Raw genomic sequence first — 19,981 nt, forward strand, 5'->3', positions numbered from 1 at the left:
GCGGCTACTAGTACTCACCAAAGGGCATTGCTTCTGCCACTCGGAGCTCGTTCTCCCATACCAGCAAAAACGAGAGATTAACCAAATGAGACAGGCAGCAATCTGCATCAAATATAAACGTGTCACCATTCGTCTCTGTGTCTGAAAGTTCCACAGAGCAATTAATAGATACTGCGGGGGGTTGAGGCTCCGCACCACTTGTGCACAGGTTTTCTGCCTGGATGTCTACAAACGGTGGTAATTAGAACATGAGTTACCATTTTTAGAAATGGTTATCCCTTCATGTCGCACGCAAATATTTAATACGTTAAAATGACAACACCTAAAATTGGGATGCATCAGGTTCTTCAGGGAATAAATTTAGCGGATTCGAGGTGTTCCTTAGCTATAAAAGTTACAAAGCTGGCGGAAAGAACATTTCGTAAAAAAGGGGCTATTGCGCTAAAAAAGATCACTGGCCCTTCTATTTTGTGAAGAAGGACGAGCAGCGAAGTTCTTACTTCAATCGACGCATATGTTCTTGTTGTTGTTGTTGGGTCACCTAGGCGACTATTACGTAAGCACAAAACACAACGTCCACTGGTGGTAACAGTGTGTATAGGACGTAGGTGGCCGTTAAACCGAACCTCAACGCGAGCGACGATATGCATTGACCGAGGCGCAGTCGAAGGAGTGCACGAAACAAAACACGTTTGTTTGTAATTTACCATTGAGCATACTTCCTCGTTAATTAGCTGAATGAAACTTAGAGTAATTAGAGTTTTATTCTAGCGAACAAACATGGAGCTACCCGTTTCCCTCCAGTAGAAGCCCTTGTATTAACAGCAGACAGAAATTCCACAATATTACAAGCTCAGTGTGAACTACGTAACCATTAACAGTAGATGAAACTCAGCGTAATGTTAGAGTCATCTTAGCGGCTAACTGCCCCATAATTTGTTTTGGGATAGTTTTGATAAACGAATAGTTAGAGTCGTTTTCTGTAACCGTACTCCCTCTGTTGATGGCCATGTATTGACAGCAAACGGGAATTCTGCAACGTTTAGAACTGCACCGTGAACTAACTGATTATGACAACTAAATGAAACTCGGCGAAGTGATAGAGTCGTCTTAGCGACCATTTTCGGTGTTATTTTATTTTCATAATGTCTACATTAGACTAAAAGCTGCATAGCATTCGCGGGAAACTGGAGACGAAAATTTTTTCGTGTCGGCGCGACGCGTCGACTAACAGACATCGACCACCGCCACAGGGTAGCTATATACAGCTTCGCTGTAAAACACACACAACGGAAGTAGAAGTGGCCAGGACTTACGAAGACTCACAATTAAATTTTATTGGGTGAAAGCTGACTTGTATAAAATGAATAAAAAGGATGTCATCATGCTCAGAGGCCATTAAAGAGACGCTTTCGCAACCATCTTGCGTCCAGGAATCGCACTTAACAATCAGTTATAGTACAACGGAAGGACCGCTAACACATACACGTGTTTTCTTTTTTATAATACGCGCCTCGAATAGCTCCCGTGTACGACGCTCCCTATGATGGTATGAAAGCTTTTTTTTTCTAGAAGCAGAAGGCACACCTTCTTTGTCTCTTTTTCACAACCTCTGCAATGTTTTGCTACGTGGAGAGACTCGTCAGATGACCGGTTCTCAAAATGTTCCTCCTCATCATCATTTATTTTTCCTTAAGAACCCCTGTCGGGGTATTACATAAGGGGGGATTACAGAAGGTAAGGATAGAAACAAAGATATGGTTACAATTTCTTACAAGACTCAGCCGGTGGATTCGTATTAAAACAAACAGCAATAACAACAACAAGAAATCCAAGAGGCACACTGAATAGAATGCAAAAGCAAATCAGCAGAACAGTCACAATGTGAGACGGCAATCGCGAAAGCATGAAGGCACAGTGCGGTCATTATAAGGTTAGGGTTTAAGGTAATCAGTAAGCAGCTGCTTGAAGATAATGGGGTCGCGGTCATCGACAACTCTGTCTGGTAAATTGTTCCACTCTATAATGGCGCTAGGCAAAAACGATTGATTAAAGGAAAATGTTAAACCATGCAAGCGCTGGATGCTGCAAGAGTTTAAAAGGCGACGAGATGTACGCGTTGGTGCGATTAGAAGCCTTCCATGCAGTTCGGGGAAGTTATGCTAAAGTCGCTGGAAAAGGCACTGTTTTGCAATTTTCCTACGCAACACCAATGGTTTGAGTCCTAGAGATGATTTAATCGCACTGACACTTTCTTCACGGCTCTACCTGGAAGTGATGAATCTAGCGGCATGATTTTGTATTGATTCTAATACATTAATTAAGTAAGCTTGGTGCGGGCTCCAAATAGCTGAGGCATATTTAAGTTTACTTCGAATAAGTTTCATAAGCTAGTTTTCTTGTGGATGAGGGGCACAGAGCAAGGGTATGTCTGACGTAACCAAGTGATTTATTGGTGTCGGTAGCCAATTTTGTTATATGGTCGGACCAGGTGAACTTGCTATTAATAGTGATACCGAGATAACGATATGATTCAACGGTGGAGAGGGCTGTCGAGTTTAAAAAATACGGGTGATCCTTGTTAGAGTGTTTACGGGATGCCTGTATAACTTTACATTTGGAAATGTTAAGTTTCATTAAAGAGTTGGAACCCCAGGTTTTTAATGAATGTAAGTCGTTTCGGAGCATTGCATGGTCGGTTGGGTCTGTAATGCGGCGGCAGATTACGCAGTCATCTGCAAAAAGTCTGATATTGGATGATATGCCGTTAGGAAGGTCGTTTATGAAGATGAGAAAAAGAAGGGGACCGAGGACGGACCCCGGTGGTACTCCGGAGATGACGCTAGCAATGGTTGAGTGGTAGTGGTTGAGCAATGATTTCCGATAGCTGTGTACTGGAATCGATTAGTAAGAAAGTAACGGATCCATAACAGTGCGAGAGGGTTGAGACCGAGGCATGAAAGTTTGGCCAAAAGCCGCTGATGTGGAACACAGTCAAATGCTTTGGCGAAGCCTAGATATATGACGTCAGTTTGAAGGGACCTGGGAAGTCTAACTTCCCAGGTCAAGTTCAGTAATAAATTCAAAAAGCTGTGTATCGCATGACAAACCTGGCCGGAAACCGTGCTGATAGTGAAAAAAGAAGGAATGATCACCGAGATGACATGCTATTTGCGAATATATTATATGTTCTAGGAGTTTACAGGGAATACTCGTTAGGGAAATGGGGCGATAGTTGGAAGGATCAGAGTGGCTGCCTGACTTATATACCGGTACCACTTTACTAATCTTCCAGTCATTTGGAAGTGAACTATCAGTACTGGACTGGGTAAAAATTATTTGTAATATTAGACTGGAAATTGCTTTCGTACCTTTTGGTATCTTAGCAGTGATGTTATTTGGCCCGGGGGCAATAGAAATCTTTAGGTTATCAATAAGTTTCATAATGCCTTGAGAATTAATCATAATGGGAAACATGAGGGGAAAACTGTGGCTGGGCAAATCAACGTCCTTCGGCGCAGGCTCACGAGTGAAAACAGAAGAAAAATATGAGTTCATTACGTCCAACCGCTGATCAAGCGGCACGTTTGAACCGTCAGGATAAGTCAAGGAAATGTTATTAGAGCTATTGTTTGGTTTCAGAATATTCCAAAATTTTGAGGTTGACACGTATGATGTTAGACAAATCGTGGTGGAAGAACTTCTTTTTGGATTGTCTCAAAGTGCTACTGTATTTGCACAGACATTTGAAGTACTTGTCCCACTTTGAACAAGATTTAGAGCGTTTCGCATCACGAAACAAACGTTTTTTCCTTCCCGACAGCCTCCGAAGTGTGTTAGAAAACCAGGGTTTTCCTAAATCACCGCGAATGCGAACAAGAGGCACATGTCTCTCAACAAGCCATAATAATTTATTCTTAATTAGCAACCAGTTTTCATCTACTGTACGAGAAGGAGCAGTATCACTAAAAAAATGAAAAAGTGTTCACTTCAGTGATAACTTTGCTCAAATCTGCTTTGTTATAGTCCGTAATGTATTTAATCAAGGGTTGTCTGAAAGGAACTGGGATGCAGAGATTAAATAGCAGTAATTTGTGGTCGCTTAGACCAGCAACGGATGATAGCGATTTTGTTAAATTGGGGTTATAAACAAGGACAAGGTCTAGAATGTTCTCCCCACGGGTTGCCATATTAACCATCTGAGTAAAGTTGAATGTAAGGATTTTGTCAAGAAAAATTTTGGATTGCCAGTTATGCGCCTCTAGATTTGCCCAGTTAATGTACGGAAAATTAAAGTCGCCACAGAGCATAAAATTCGCAGATGGGAACCGTGAGTAAAGATTCGGTAGAACAGAATTTAGTTCATGGTTGAAGGAAAAATCACAGTCAGGAGCGCGATAACAAGCAATAATCACAGTCATACTTGACTGAAGTGATATATTTACACACAAAATTTCATGTTGACAGTTCAATTTGGTGACATACGAAGGAACACTTTCTTTCACAAAAATCAAAATGCCGCCTCCCCTGCGCCCCAACCTGTCAAGCCTGTGAACAGCGTATGTTTGGCTATCATTTAGCAGCTCGTGGTCAGCAATATTTGGATGAAGCCAAGATTCCATAAGTATAGCGAGGTCAGTATTGTTGTCTTTCAAAATAGATTCTAGGGCGTCCTTCTTAGGCAGGTAACTACGCATGTTTGCGAGCAAGACCGACATATTCTGATAAACAGGGGCAGTAATCGAGGCGAGGCAGATCTGGGGGGGGGGGGAGAAGAGGGACGCGCATGCCTGGAGAGACGCAGTGACCGCTATGCCCTCAGTTCAACTATACAATCAGATTCAGCGTCGTACGCGAATTGCTTGCCATCAAGCAGCAGCTTGTCAAAGCGAAGTTTAAATGATCTGCCCCTCTGTTGTCCATGAAGATAAAGTTTCCTTCGCACCTGTCGAACTCTGGCTGATAGTCCTCGCGAATCGAAAAATTCGTCCCCTTGAGCTTAGAAGCCACTGCAAGAATTCTTGATTTATCTTTAAATCTTGCATATTTTACAATAATAGGCCTAGTTTTGTCTTGCTGGTAACGACCAAGTCGGTGTGCACGCTCCAAGTCGTCTGTACTAATGGATAAACCGAGTTTCTCGGAGCAGAATTATACTATTTTTGTCTAGGACTCAAGCCAAGTCTCACCCTTTGTGTCTTGAATTACACAAAAAAGTAAGTTTGAACGACGCAGGTCATTTTCTGCATCATCGCATTTTTCGGTAAGAACTTTGATTTCAGTCGAACGTTTTGCAAGACTACCATTCACGTTCGCCTTTAAACCTATTTCGTTTGACTGAGTCGACTGGGCAATCTTCGACGGGGCATCAACGCGAGCCGAAAGGCTGGTCACGAGGGTCTCGATGCTATTCTGTGATGCTCGGATTAAATAAAGTTCGGACAGAACAGAGCTTTGTGATGTTTCTATGCCAGATATGGTCTTTGCAAGTTTCAATGGACGGCAGTGAAACGTAATTTGGTCCAGGTTTAATTCTACATCTCCCGACAGCAACAGCAGCAGAGTAATTGTTTTAACATTGATGTATAGAGATAACATTTCACACAACAGCCCACAACAAGGTCCGATAACACAAGGGGTGCACGACACTGCAAGGAAACAGCGATTTCCAGAGCGAACACAAGCCGCGTTCGGAAGGTAACTGACCTGCGTCAAGAAGGGGATTTTTGTGACCACTGTCGTTGCGGTGATGTGCCCCAACTGGCCCCAGTCCGGTTGTGCAATATGTAGTCGATGCGGCTGTTCCTCGGGCATAGTTGCTCGATGTTGCCAGACGAAAAACCAGACTGTGGCTAAGAACAGCTTGTGTGAGATAACTTGCGAAGAATCGCTCAGGGCCATGGGTAGCATCTGGGCGGGTGCGCTTTGGTGATAAGCCAGAAACGTGTTGCTGCCGTGGAAGCTCAGCCGAAGCAACAGTACGAACCACAGGACGAGAACCTGCATCAAGAAGGGAATTTTCGTGACCACTGTCGTTGCGGTGGTGTGCCCCCAAAAATATGTGCTCCTTTAAACGGCATTAACACAGAGTCCCGCCTGAGAGATGTAAACACAGCCGCAGAATAATGGGAATTCATAAACCGCGGCGCACGCGAAGGGAACAAACAATCACCTGTGGTTTGCATGGCAAACAAAAGGGCTAGGGCTAGGCGTCTTTTCAATCCTTCTCAGGAACTGTGCACCCCAAAGGGACCATTTTTTACAGGAGCAGTAAACACAACGTTCACTTCATCACATTGCGCATCGCTCTTTAAATTGTGTGACACCTTATGTTGGAAAGAGATCACAGTCAGTCAGTCAGTCAAAAAACTTTATTGAAGTCCTGAGGAGTTTCAAGCCATTGGAGATGCCACGTGGGAAATTCCTCTGGTTGAAACCGTAGGCCACGGCCAAGTATGGAGGGGAACGCGTTGACGCTCCGCCAGTTCTTGGCCCTCTGGACGGCCTTGAGTTGGAGTTTGAGGTCCGGGCTTTTGAGGGCTTCTTCCCATTCGGGCTCACTGGAGAGAGGGCCCTTTGGTAACGCGGTACGTTGCCATAGCTTGTGCGAGAGTGAGAAATAAAGTTCTGGGCAGTCTGGGCGATTTGCCGGGATTTCTGAATTGTAGTGGCGTAGTAGGCCTCGTGACGGATACGAGTCCGTTTGTAGCATTCGAAACGCGGCCGCCTGCGCGCGTTAGCGTTTGGCGTGCGGGAGCGAGAATTTGATTCTGCCTTTTCGATAGTGTGAGGTGATTTCTTGGTAAGTGAGTAGCGGGTCATTAAACTGAATGTCCAGCCCCTCGGAGGCTGTGGGACCGTCGCGGCAGGCAAGTTCTCGCACACGGTCGTGGGCCGTTTCATTGAGGTTAGCTTTTTGCGGGTGAAAGTGTTTCCTCATGTGAGCGGGGAACCAGGAGAGGCACCGTTTGCTCTCTTTTGAGCTCGCTAGTAGTATACGCGCAACTTCTTTAGCTACGTTGCCGCATTCGTAGGCCCGAATCGCGGCACGCGAGTCCGTGAATACATGAATAAATGTGGGGTCTGCCATGGCGATGGCTACAGCTATTTGTTCTGCTTTAGCGCTGGTGCTCGTTTTAATCGATGCGGATGATCGTAGCGTTCCGTTGCCGTCCACGACTGCTATTGGGAAAGCGGATGTGTTGCCGTACTGAGCCGCGTCCACATATGCGGTGGCTTCACGGTCTGCGTCGATGCGGTCGACAATCGCGCGGGCGCGGGCCCGCGCCTACGCACGTTGTGCTGGGGGTGGACGTTTCTGGGAAACGGTGAGACTTTGTAGTTGTCTATAATTTCGCTCGCTATATAGGTAACCGCGTGCTCGAGATAGGGAGAAGGGGAGAAATTGGCTTCGTTTAGGATTAGCCTACCGGCTTTCGACGAGGATAGGCGGAGTATTTGCGCCATAGTCTGAGCCTCGATCTCTTCGTCGATGTTGTTGTGCATGCTTAGCTGATCAACCTTTGCTGTACTTGCTCTTTGTGGGTGCCCAAGGCCTGTTTGATGCTCTTGCGAATGAGTGTGTTTAGTTGCGTCTTTTCTATTTTCCTCCAGTTCTGGGCAGAGGCGATGAAATTAATGTGGCTCATAAGGAACCCGTGGTAAACGCGCAGAAGGTTATCTTCGCAGAGACCCTTCCTACGCCCCGAGACTCTGTGGATGAGTCTGGTCATGTTTTCGGTTTTGGCCGTTAAGTGTTTGTTCGTGTGTCCGTGGCATCCGGTGGTTTCGATTAGGAGCCCAAGAATGCGTATGTGGTTGACTCGCGGAATCTGTGGTCCGTCTCTTGTGTGTAGTACCATCGGAAGTTCGTCTAGAGGAGTTAGGTAGCGGACTCCTTGGCGAGACTTGCGAAATAGTAAAAGGCCCGATTTCTTGGAGGATAGTTTCATTCCTGTGTCTAGTAGGTACTCTTCCGTGGCATCTAGGTCAGACTGTAAGGCCTGCTCCATGTCTGCCAGGAAGCCTCCCGAGCTCCAGATGGTAATGTCATCTGCGTATAGAGCGCAATTTACGTTTGGAATGTTTCGTAGTTTGTCAGCGTAGTTTCATAGTTTGTCAGTTTTTGTCAGCGTAGTTTCGTAGTTTGTCGTAGTTTGTTTCGTAGTTTGTCATGTTCCGTAATAATGAAGAGATAACTGAGCTTTGCGGTGCTCCGACGGAGTCCAGCGTGTAGGGTCCAACTTAAGTTGTGAGACTCGCAGTCGGGCTCCTCTGTCTTTTAGGAAGGAGAGTACGTACTCCTGAAATCTCTGTCCGAGGCCGAGGCCTGCCACAGACTCTAGTACAAAGCGGTGCGAGACGGTGTCGAATGCTTTCGTGAGATCGAGGGCGAGGATGCCTCGAACGTCTCTTGTTTTAACGTCGAAGATCTGTCTCCTTAGGAGTAACATAACATCTTGGGTGGATAGGTGGGGTCGAAACCCTACTATGTTGTGTGGGAGGAGTTCGTGTTCCTCAATGTAGCGTGACACTCGGTTTTGAATTACGTGCTCGGCTACTTTACCCACGCATGAAGTAAGAGAGATTGGGTGTAAATTGTCGAGGTTAAGTGGTTTGCCGGGTTTTGGGATGAGGACCACCGTGGCAGTGCACCATTGCGTTGGTACCTCTCCTGTTTCCAACACATGGTTGATGTCTTTCGTGAGTAATGTAATGGCTTGATCGTCTAAGTTACGTAACAGTCGGTTGGTTACCCCGTCGGGTCCTGAAGCCGACCTGCTGTTTAGGTTGTGTAGCGCCTCTCGGACTTCTGCTTTAGTGAAGGCAGCGTCTAGTTCGGGAGTGCTTCAGAAGAACTTTACTTTGGCCTAGTTGGTATTTACTGCATATCATATTGACCGCAAAAATGACGGGGACAGAGGGACGCTAAGCTGATGTGTATTCTTGTTTGCTGCGATCTGCGCATGTTCTTTTTGCCTATATATCCCCACGGGCTGCCGTGAATAAAACAGTTGAAAGTTACCGCCCGTGCTGTTTATGTGTTCTCTCCCTCTGTCCCCGTCTTTCTTGCGGTCAATATGATATGCAGTTCGGGAGTGGTTTCGCACTTCATGCTCGGGTAATCGTTGGGGTGAGCGTCGCCTAGCGGAAGGTATCGTTTGGCAATTTCTTCCAGGAAGGACTCTTCCGTTCCCCCTTTCGCTTTATGTGAGTGTAGAAGTCGGTCTAGTGCGCGGCTTTGATTATCCTTCGTTTGGCTGTCGTCTAACATGCGTTTCAGGAGGTTCCACTTACCTCCTGTTCGCATGTTGCCGTCGACTGCCGAACAGAGTTCGTGCCAGTGGAGTCTCGTGAGCTCCGTAGAATATTGGTCTATGTCTCGGTTGGGGATCGCGATGCGTTTGCGCAGGCGTCTGTTGAGACGTTGCTTTCTCCATCGCGCAAGTATCGAAGCCTTGGCTTCGAGTAAGTGCGCGAGGTGAGGGTCAACAGTTGGGACCTCCAGTTCAGTTTGTATGGTTTTCGTGGCTCTGGTTACGTCGCCCTTTATCGCACAGGAGAGTGCCGCGAAGGAGTCACAGGTGTTGGTATCTTCCTTCCGTAACTTACGCACTGAATACATTCTTTCGGTCCTGGTTGCTGTCTTGGCAAGAGGCAGCGACGCCACTCAACTTTCTTAATCAACTTTTCGCAAGCTCCTGCAACCACAGGGCTCGAATAACCAGCTGCATTCAATCCAGTCACTTGATGTGCAACACGCTCCGCCACAATGCGGATGCAAGATTTAAATAGGCCAGCACCAATACTGTACGAAACGATGCCATTTTTCACTGTTTTTGAGTGCCCCGAAGAAAAATGTAAGGGCACTTTCATGGATCTGGGATGGAAAACCAGCAGCTGCGGGCTACATCAAAGCGCAGGCGAATATCCAAGAATTGTAGCTTGTTCTCATTAGTGATTGAACCGGTGAAGGCCAACGTAGCTAAACATTACAGGGCTTGCGAAAAAGAGGCAAAGGAGGCGTGCCTTCCGCTTCTAGAAAAAGCTAAGATTTTATACCGTCAGAAGCAACGTCATACGCTGGAGGTGTTCGAGGCGTACATTATAAAAATGACAACACGTGTATGTGTTAGCGGTCCTTCCTTTGCACTTGCTCATTGTGAGGGACATTTCCTGGACGCAAGGTTGTGACGGTAGCGTTTTTTGTGTGGCGCTGAGCACGATAACGTCTTTTCGTTCATTGTATGTATGTCATCTTCATTTATTTTATTCATTTGTACATATTGCAGCGCAATATGCGCCATAGCAGGTGTGAATTAACATAGGAAAATTATACAGAGAAAAGTACAATGCAACGATGAAGGTGATATGCTACGACCATTCATCCTGTATGGCCGACACAAAACTTCGCGGTGAGCATGAGCCAATAGACCCAGGTAAGGAATTCTAGTCCTCTATGGAACGAGGGAATAAGCAGATTTTAGACATACTAGTGTTTGCAAAGTAGGGCATCTAGTTCAAGTTCTGATGTCGCCTCGTCGATGACTGTGGCGCGAGATTAGTATAGTTTTTGAAAGTCTAACGGAAGAATTGACGAGGCTGTGCAAGAAATCTAACAATGCTATGCGGCGCCGTGAATAGAGCGAAGTTAAATTCCAGTAACTAAGTGCAGAAGATGGTGAAACGTCACGATTATAACGGTGACATATAAAGATCTTACAGCTTTTTTCTGAACGACTTCTAGCCTGTTAATCTCACACTGCTAGTAAGGGTTCCAAACGACAGATGTGTAGTGTACAGCGGTACGGATTATCGAATTATATTAGAATAGGTTAGTCCCTTTTGGAGAGCTGGATAGTGTACGATGTAGGTAACCTAATTTTTTAGTGCTTTGTTACAAATGCAATCAATGTGATTAGATCATGACATGTTATGAGTTAAAGTGACCCTGAGGCACTCACACTCAGATACCCTACACACATCGCGGTTAATGAAGGAGTAATGAAAAAGAGAACATTTTTACAGAAGGAGATAAGGACGGTTTTATTAATATTAATTTTAGATTTCCAGGTGTTGGACCAAGTTAAAAAAACCAAGCAAATGACTCTTGAAGGCGGTAGTTATTATCAGAAGAGTTAATAATTTCATATGAAACACAATTATCGACATAAAGACGCATATTACAAGCGATGTGAAGAAGCAAATCATATATGTGAATTAAAAAAGCGGTGACCCAAGAACGGATCCTTGAGGCACTCCAGATGTCACATCAATATCATTAGATTCAGTCGAGCTAGAAGAGACGAACTGGGAACGAAGTGAAAGAGTGCTTGAAATCCAGTTAACTAGTTGAGGATTATTGAGTACAGCGTTAAGTGTAGCAAGGATTTTAGAATATAATACTGTGTCAAATGCTTGAGAGAAGTCGATAAAGATAGCGTCAACCTGCTTGCCAGGGTCAAGGTTAAGAAAAATGTGATGCGGAAACTCAACTGCATTGTCGTACAAAAACCGTGCCTAAAGCCCTGCGGTATGTTAGATAGCAGATTATGAGATTCTAGAAAAAGCACTATGTGTTTGTGAATGATATGTTCTAAGATTATGCATGGCTGTGATGTTATCTAAATAGGTCTGTAGTTCTATAAAGACTGCTTATCATCAGATTTATGGAGTGGAAGCACTTAAGCTAACTTCCCTGAGGGAGGAACAGTGGCAGATGATAAAGATTTGTTGTATATGACCGTCAGATATATTGATGACCGCAAGGAATAGCGTACCCATAAGGCATTGAGTATACCGTCTGGAGCGGTGCATTTCTTGGTATCCAAGTTTAATACGAGATCAAGAACGCCTTCACTGTTTATGTCAATGTCAGCGATTCCTTCACAAACAATTATATTGGTGAGAAAAGGAATGAAGTTATCGGGTGCAAAAATGGAGTGAATATACTTGTTCAAAGCATCCGATATTACTGACGGATCACTGATGAGGTCATTATCTATGTTGAGTGATGTGGGTGGATCATAGCGAGGTAAAATAGAAGACCAAAATTTATAAGGGTTAGTTCTTAATAGATGAGGCAGTTGAACGCAAAAAAAAATCTTTGGCCGTTTGCATTTTCATATTAAGTTCATTTTTTTAGTTCAATTAAGCTCAGATTAGATTCATTCTTCATCCAATAAAATTCAGTTTCGAGTGTTCACACGTCCTGTCCACTTCTACTTCTGTTGTCTGGGGGGGTTTCGTGCAATACAAGATGAACATCCACCAACTAGACTAACTTACCTCTACTGGCGGAAGGAAGCACGAGGAAGAATACGTTTATCAGTACAAGACCGTTGCAAGCAGAAGGAGGTAATGTCTCTCACCTGTCAGCATTATGATCATCATCATTGTCACTCGCATTAAGATTTCGTTAGAAGATAACAATCGGGGAAGCCATGCCTTCGGTCCCTGTTATTTACATTAAGGCCGTGAAACCTGAGACTGCCACTGTTGCTGCGACTGAGATTGAGGCTGCTAGTACATGGACTGACGTGGCTGCAGGTGACACCTTTAGTTTCGCGAGGCGGCTGTACCTTCCGTTTACTTCGGATCCGTTCTTACCTTGCTCTGCAGCCCTACAGCCCGAGTATTGCAAGGCTAAGCTGCTACCCCCCCCCCTGGGGATATGCGAAGCACGTTCCGACGCTCCAGCCCTCGGAAGAGCCATCCATATGTCTATTCATCTATCAAATTTTCGCCTAGGCGAGAACTTTGAGGCTTACAAGACCTGGATGACAATATTCTGTGGCATTACTCGTTCAATAAGCCTAGCGCTCAAAGCAACAAACACATCCAATATGCATATATCTAACCGCACTAACGACGACGACTAAGATTTGTAAAGGGCCGGGATGGCGAGTTTTGTTCCGAAGTGTGATTCCACGGCCATGCGCTCAAATGCACCTGCTGTGTTCCTGCCAATATTCTGAGCCTTCATCACGACGGTTACACCGAAGTTTGTCATGCCGGGACGCTGAGGTCGTCAAACGAATGGTATCCTAGAGGCATCACCCTTGCAGCAGCCAGCGCCATGCCAGGTGTATTACAGGTAGGATTAATAAAGACTATTAAGAAATTTGACGAGCAAGGATTGGGCAGTGCCCATGGCTCTATCATCATATGCGCTCAGAGGATAGACAAGATTGAGTAGCACATCATAGAGTGGCTGCAAGTTATGAGGATATCTTTGCGCGCTGACATTGACGAAGTCATGAAGGGAGGCGATAGAGCTAGCGCTTTCATCTGCGTCACAAAAAATCGGTAATCTCGAAGGACACTGCTTGCTTATGGAATTGATATGACACAAGGTTTATAGAAAATAAAACACCAAATTTAAAACAATATTCGTCTGGACCAATTACAGAGTGACGTACAGTCTCGTGAGAACTTTGATTTCGACAACTTCTGCTCTCAAAGTCTGGTTTGCAGAAATAAAGAAACGACCATTGTATGCACCAACTAGCCTAAGAGAGAGAGAGAGAGAGAGAGACAACTTCATGTAGTCGCCTGCAGAACGACACCATGACTAAATGGCGCCGTGAGGCGGGCCCTGACGTCTTCTCAGCGGGTGGTCTCTACTCCAGCGCGTGTTACTCCCGCGGTCGGTCGCCGTGAGGAACGTTCCGTCGGTTTCGCTCGGCCTTTGTCTTTCAAGAGCCGCCGAGACCTGCTGGACGGCCCAGGTTTGACTTTCGTGGTCGTAGCATTCCGCCGCAGCCGCGAGTCGCGGCGGAATCGTTGTACTTGTCGAAGCCTCATTGGGGAACTTGGTGCAATCCCATAGGATGTGCGTCAGGGTGGCCCTCTCCCGCTGGCACACGCGGCACACATCACTCACATATAATTTAGGGTATAGATGAGTCATTAATACTGGGGTGGGTAAAGAACCAGTTCGCAATTGTCTGAACAGCACCGCCGCCGCTCAGCTCAGCCCCGGGTGCGGGGGTGGGAAAGTCCTTCGAGCCAGGCGGTGGAACTGTGTAAGTTCATTGAACGTCGTCATGCGGTCATTGGCACTACACCACGTTGGACGGTCGGTTGCAGCGGCGCGGTTGGTTAGCGCTCGCGCCACTGCGTGTGCCGTCTCGTTGTGGTTATCGTGCCTCTCGGACGCATCGTTGCCCGCGTGCGCCGGGAACCACTTGATTCTAACATACCGATTCTGTCGTTTCAGGTCAGCCGAGCACAGAACGCGCACAGCCTCACCACACACTTTACCCTTTGCATAATTCCGCACTGCACTTCGCGAATCGCACAACACCGTCTGGCACCCGGGGTCGGCAATGGCCAGGGCAATGGCCACCTCCTCCGCCTGACACGCCTCGCGGACCCGTAAGCTCGCCGCTGCCCTCGTCGCGCCGGACGACGCCTCGATGACGGTAGCTACGAACGCCGCGCAGTCTCCCTGGTATTCTGCCGCATCCACGAACCTTGCGTGCTCGTCCTTGGCGTGAAAGTCGATGAGGGCCTTGGCCCTCGCCGCTCTTCTCTCCTTGTTATACTCCGGGTTCATGTTTCTCGGAATGAGGTCCACCCGAATCCGGCGCCGGGTTCCGTCCGGGACAGAAACGTCGCTACTCGCCGCTTTCGCTCCGGGCGTGAAGCCCAAGTACTGAAGTATGCGCCTGCCGGCTTCGGTCATAGAGAGCCGCTCCAGCTGGGCGGTCTGTTGCACTTCCGCAATTTCGTCGAGGGTATTGTGTACCCCCAGGCTCAGGAGCTTGTTGGTGTTCGTACACTCGAATAGTCCGAGCGTCGCCTTGTAAGCTCGGCGTATCAGGGCGTTGATTTTATTCCTTTCACATTGCATCCAGTTGTGGAAGGCTGCAACGTAGGTGACGTGGCTGATTACGAAGGAGTGCACAAGCCGAATCAAGCTTTCCTCCTTCATCCCGGCCTTGCGGTTGGCAACCCGTCTGATGAGACGTATGGCGTTGGTAATCTTGGCTGTAAGGCGGGAAATAGTCTCACCGTTGCCCCGTCGCTTGTCTATAATCATGCCGAACACCCGGATTTTGTCAACCTCCGGGATCACGTGGCCGTTCCTCGTCACGATCTTGATGGCCTTGTAATCCCTCGCTTCGCTCTTCTTACGTCTGACGTACTTCGGTGGTAACACCAGCAGTTCTGACTTGCTCGGTGAGCAGATCAAACCGGAACCATTCAGCTGGTCCTCAATCGCGTCAACGGCTTCTTGCAGCGTGCTCTCAATGTGACCATCGCTGCCTCCCGGAACCCACAGCGTGATGTCATCGGCGTAGATGGTGTGCCGGACGCCCTCGACGCGAGAGAGTCGCTTGGCCACCCCGATCATAACGAGGTTGAATAAGAACGGCGAGATGACCGAGCCTTGGGGGGTCCCGACACTGCCGAGCCTCTTCTCTTGGAGCCGTAGATCGCCGGTGCAGAGCTCGGTAGTCCGCCCCGTCAGAAAGTCCTTGATGTAATTGTACGTTCTTGCGCCCATGTTGAGTCTGGACACCTGGGCTAGGATCGCAGAGTGCTTCACCTTGTCGAAGGCGCTCTGCAGGTCCAGCCCCAGAATGGCCTTGTTGTCTTTCGTTAGGGTGTCATCGTCAATGATATCTTTCTTCAACAGAATCATCGCATCTTGGGTGCCGAGGGAACGCCGAAACCCGATGATCGTGGTGGGGTATAGTCCCGACTCCTCCAAGTAATCCTGCCACCTACACATGAGGACGTGCTCCAACACCTTGCCCACGCAGGACGTGAGCGAGATGGGCTGTAGGTTGTCCGTGTTCGGCGGCTTGCCTGGTTTGGGGATGAGTATGGTCTTGGCAGTCTTCCACTGCTGGGGCAGTGACCCCGCACTCCAGCACTTGTTGTTGTAACCGGTGAGGTTTTCGATGGCCACATTGCTGAGGTTCTTGAGCGCTCTGTTCGAGATGTGATCCGGGCCGGCCGCCGACTTGCTGTTTAGTTCGTGCAGGGCCGCTCGCACCTCCTCGACGCTGATATCGCGGTCGAGCTTCTCGTTGGCTTGACCGCCGTAGTCAGGATGCCTTTCCGTCGGTGTAACCGGAAGGTACTTGCTGTTTATGCGTCTGATTACTTCGGTTTCCCCGTTTTCCTTGACTGCTCTGTGAATGATCTTTGCGAGGCGGTCGGGTTGGTGGGATTTTGTTGTAGTCTCGTCGAGCAGATGCCGCATCAAGTTCCAGGTTTTGCCGCAATGCATCTGCCCGTCCGCAGCATTACAGATTTCGTTCCATTGTTGCGTGCAGAGCAGCCGACAATGAACTTCGATGGCGCGATTCAGCTCCGCTACCTTCTTCCTTAGGCGCCGATTTAGTCGCTGCTTCTTCCACCTGTTTAGCATAGATTGCTTTGCTTCGAATAAGTGCGCGAGGCGGCTGTCAACCTTGTCGACCTGCTCATCGTTTCTATGATTTTGGTCGCCTCCTTGACCTTCCCCGCGATGTGGGCGGACCATTCTTCTATGTTCTCGATTTCCTCCATCTCCGTTGGGAGCAGGCTACGGAAGGCATCCCAATCCGTAAAATTATGTTTTCTGGTGCCCTCCGAGGCCTTGACCTCTTCCGATATGATGACCTCTACGATGTAGTGGTCGCTGCCGAGCTCTGACCCCGTGTTGCGCCAGGAGATATTCCCCTTCTCGTCGTTCTTCACGAACGTGAGGTCCGGCGTCGTATCCCTGGACACAGAGTTCCCAATCCTTGTAGGATCAGTCGGGTCTGTGATGAGGGTGAAGCCCAGGTCTAATGTGTCTTGGAACAGGTCTCGCCCCTTGGCCAATTGCTTATTATATCCCCATGCCGGGTGTGCCGCGTTGAAGTCCCCGCAGGCGATGAGCCTGTGAGTCCCCGCCACGGTGCTGGCTCTGTGAAGGAGCGTCTTGAATTTTTGCTTCCAGTGTGAAGGGCTACTGTAGACGTTAAGCAGAAAGGTGCTGTTTTTTTGTTTCTTGCCCGTAACGACCTCGATGAGAGTGTATTCAATTTTACTATTGTGCAACTCGTGCTCAATGAAGGTGAGTCCCTTGCGAACCAATGTGCATATCCCTCTACCGCCGCTAACCTTTGGAGACTTGGCGTATACCCGATAACCGGGTAGCGACACTGCATCAGTGCGAGTCTCTTGTATCATGATTATATCAGGCTTGCTTGCTACTTGTGTTATGTGTTGCTGCAAGACTGCCTTCTTGCTAGCGAAACTGTTACAGTTCCAGTGCCAGGTCACGAGACCCTTCACTGCTGTAGTTGTTGCTGTTGCTGTAGCGGCCATGATTGTTGCTTATTGTACTGCCGCGTTAATTGCTGTATTGCGTTCGTTAACTGCTGACACGTCCGCTCGATGGCGGCGAACCTGTCGTTAATCATCGTGGTGAACGTTGTCTTAATATAATCTTCGAGCCCGTCGAGGTGTTCCTCGATTTGGTCAACCTTGTCTTTCAGGTTGTCCACCCGGTCGTTGAGCTTGCGCTCCTTCAGGTTCTCGATCGCTCGTCTCTTGGGTGCCGGTTAATTCTCAGCGGATGTTGATGGTACATCGCTGCTGATGCTGGGTGTTGGTTCACATGATACTGCTTCGGGCGTTTCGTTATTGGTGGAACGGGTCGTCAGAAGCTTCTTGATTTCCATGATCTCGTTTGCCATCTTGCTAATAGTGGCTTCTTGCCTACTGACTTTCGTCTGGAGCTCGTTGTTTTTGCGCCTGAGTGCCTCGTTGGCTTCCTTCAACGTCCTCATCGCCTCGTCTTCCCTCGTCTTGCTGTTGTTGTTGCCATCGACGGTCTTGCTGGTGCTAATTGTCTTGGTCGTTGCGGTGGTCGTTGCGGTATTGGAGGTGGTGGTGGTGGTGGCACCCCCCTGCGCTTTCTTGGCACCGTGCCTTGCCGCATCGGCCCAGCTCACGCGGTCACGTGACTGCGATCGCTTACGCCTAAGGCTACGCTGTCTACTCTCGCTGGCCCTACGCTTCGAGACGGAACGTGAAGCTCGGCGAGCAGCTGGGCCGGCAGGTGTTGCGGTTGCTGACATCAGCGATGGAAATTCCTCAGCTCTGAGAGATGCTCGTTCTTGCTGCTGCGCTTGGTGTTCGGCCATCTTGCGCTCCCATTGTCTCCTTGTAACTACGTCTGGGACCTTGAACCTGTTCTTGCAAACCTTGTCACCGGTCAGATGCGCCCCTCCGCACAATCTGCAAGCGGGGGTAGAACTATGGGCTTCCTTGGGGTCAACGGCCCCGCAAGCAAAGCAAGCCCTTACGTGAGGGTTTGGACAAACGTCGCGGTGGTGGCCCACCTTTCCGCACTGCTTACATACATCGACTTGTTTTCGATATAGGCTGCACTTGCTGAGAACGGGACCGTAGCACACGTAATTCGGGACCTTCAGGCCCTTGAAAGCCACGATGACTGTGGTCGAGCTACCAATCCTCTTCGCGCCAAGTGCCAAGGGATTTCTCGAGTTAACAATGTTCCGGTCGATTGCGGCCGTGGAGTCCTCTATTGGGATACCTCTAATAATACCTTTAACGGTGCCATATGGCGCGGTTTGATATGCGCCAACCACGTGTTCCTTGCCACCAATGCAGATCGATTTTATCTCGGCGTAACGTGAAGCCCGTATATCGTCGGGGGTACTCACCACCAACGTATCAAGGGAGGACGGAGCAGCGGACACCTTCTGCCCCAACTTGCAACTAGCCTAAGAGATTTTCACGAATAGGCCCACTGGATCTGGGTTTGCCCGCAAGACGATGGGAGGCCCAGTGATAGTGTCACGTGGTAGTGACGGTGAAGAAAGAAGCAGTACGGTGGAATACAAAACTAGCTTTTATTGGGCGAACCTGTGCCCACAAAACAGGCTACACTTATAGCACAACGATAGCGGCGAACACGGTCGGCGATCGTCGGAAATCTCATCAGCGGGTCAAGCGCGTCGGCTTTTATAGAGCAGTCGTCGAATGTTCCAGACTAATCGTTCGGACCCGCGTGCCTTCCACAACATTCTACACCATTCGCGTTACGCGATGGAATCAGATGACACAAGGTTCGGCGACAACAGACAGCCGGGTAGAAGCATCGATAACTTTCCAGAAACGTCGGATACATGCAGGCGCGTCCCTCGCTGTGCGATTACATTTGTTAAGCGGCGAAACGTGGTCGCCCGATAAAGATAAGTACACGTGTCAATACCCCCCTCTTAAAAAGCATCGACCGATGCTGCAAACAAACGAAGGTAATAAACAAAAGCACTCGTAGCAAAGAAAAGAACAAAAATGGCGAAGTTTGTCAGCGTCCGTAAAAGGGTTTAAGGCGCCCCACGTGGACCACTTCAGATCGTGCGCGGCGCCGCTGTGAATGCGAAATGCCGTCTGGCACGACCTCATAGTCCAGAGCGCCAATACGTCGGATGACCTTGTAGGGTCCGAAATAGCGTCGGAGTAGTTTCTCACTGAGTCCTCGTCGGCGTATCGGGGTCCAGACCCAAACACGGTCGCCAGGTTGGTACTCGACGAAGCGTCGTCGGAGGTTGTAGTGTCGGCTGTCGGTCCTCTGCTGGCTCTTGATTCGCAGGCGGGCGAGCTGTCGGGCTTCTTCGGCGCGCTGGAGATAGCTAGCGACGTCAACATTCTCTTCGTCAGTTACGTGCGGCAGCATGGCGTCAAGCGTCGTCGTCGGGTTCCTGCCGTAAACCAGCTTAAACGGCGTGATCTGTGTTGTTTCTTGCACCGCCGTGTTGTAAGCGAAGGTTACGTACGGCAGGACCGCGTCCCACGTCTTGTGTTCGACGTCGACGTACATTGCTAGCATATCGGCGATGGTCTTGTTCAGGCGCTCCGTGCGACCATTCGTCTGCGGATGGTAGGCAGTTGTCCTCCTGTGGCTTGTCTGGCTGTACTGCAGAATGGCTTGGGTGAGCTCTGCTGTAAAAGCCGTTCCTCTGTC

General features: G+C 48.4%; 1 protein-coding gene and 1 long non-coding RNA gene across 2 annotated transcripts in view; one reads left to right on the plus strand and one right to left on the minus strand.

Annotated features, from left to right (window-relative positions):
* LOC142588365 (uncharacterized) overlaps window positions 1–19,981 on the minus strand; it is a 198,391-nt gene that overhangs the window by 33,827 nt on the left and 144,583 nt on the right. The window contains exon 8 of the mRNA XM_075699999.1: window positions 5,707–6,000. Coding sequence (XP_075556114.1) covers window positions 5,707–6,000 — 294 coding nt within the window. The remainder of the gene's footprint in view (window positions 1–5,706; window positions 6,001–19,981) is intronic.
* LOC142588369 (uncharacterized) overlaps window positions 1–19,981 on the plus strand; it is a 45,444-nt gene that overhangs the window by 5,518 nt on the left and 19,945 nt on the right. The window lies entirely within an intron of this gene.

Source organism: Dermacentor variabilis, chromosome 7 (genome assembly GCF_050947875.1).
Source record: "Dermacentor variabilis isolate Ectoservices chromosome 7, ASM5094787v1, whole genome shotgun sequence".
NCBI lineage: Eukaryota > Metazoa > Arthropoda > Arachnida > Ixodida > Ixodidae > Dermacentor > Dermacentor variabilis.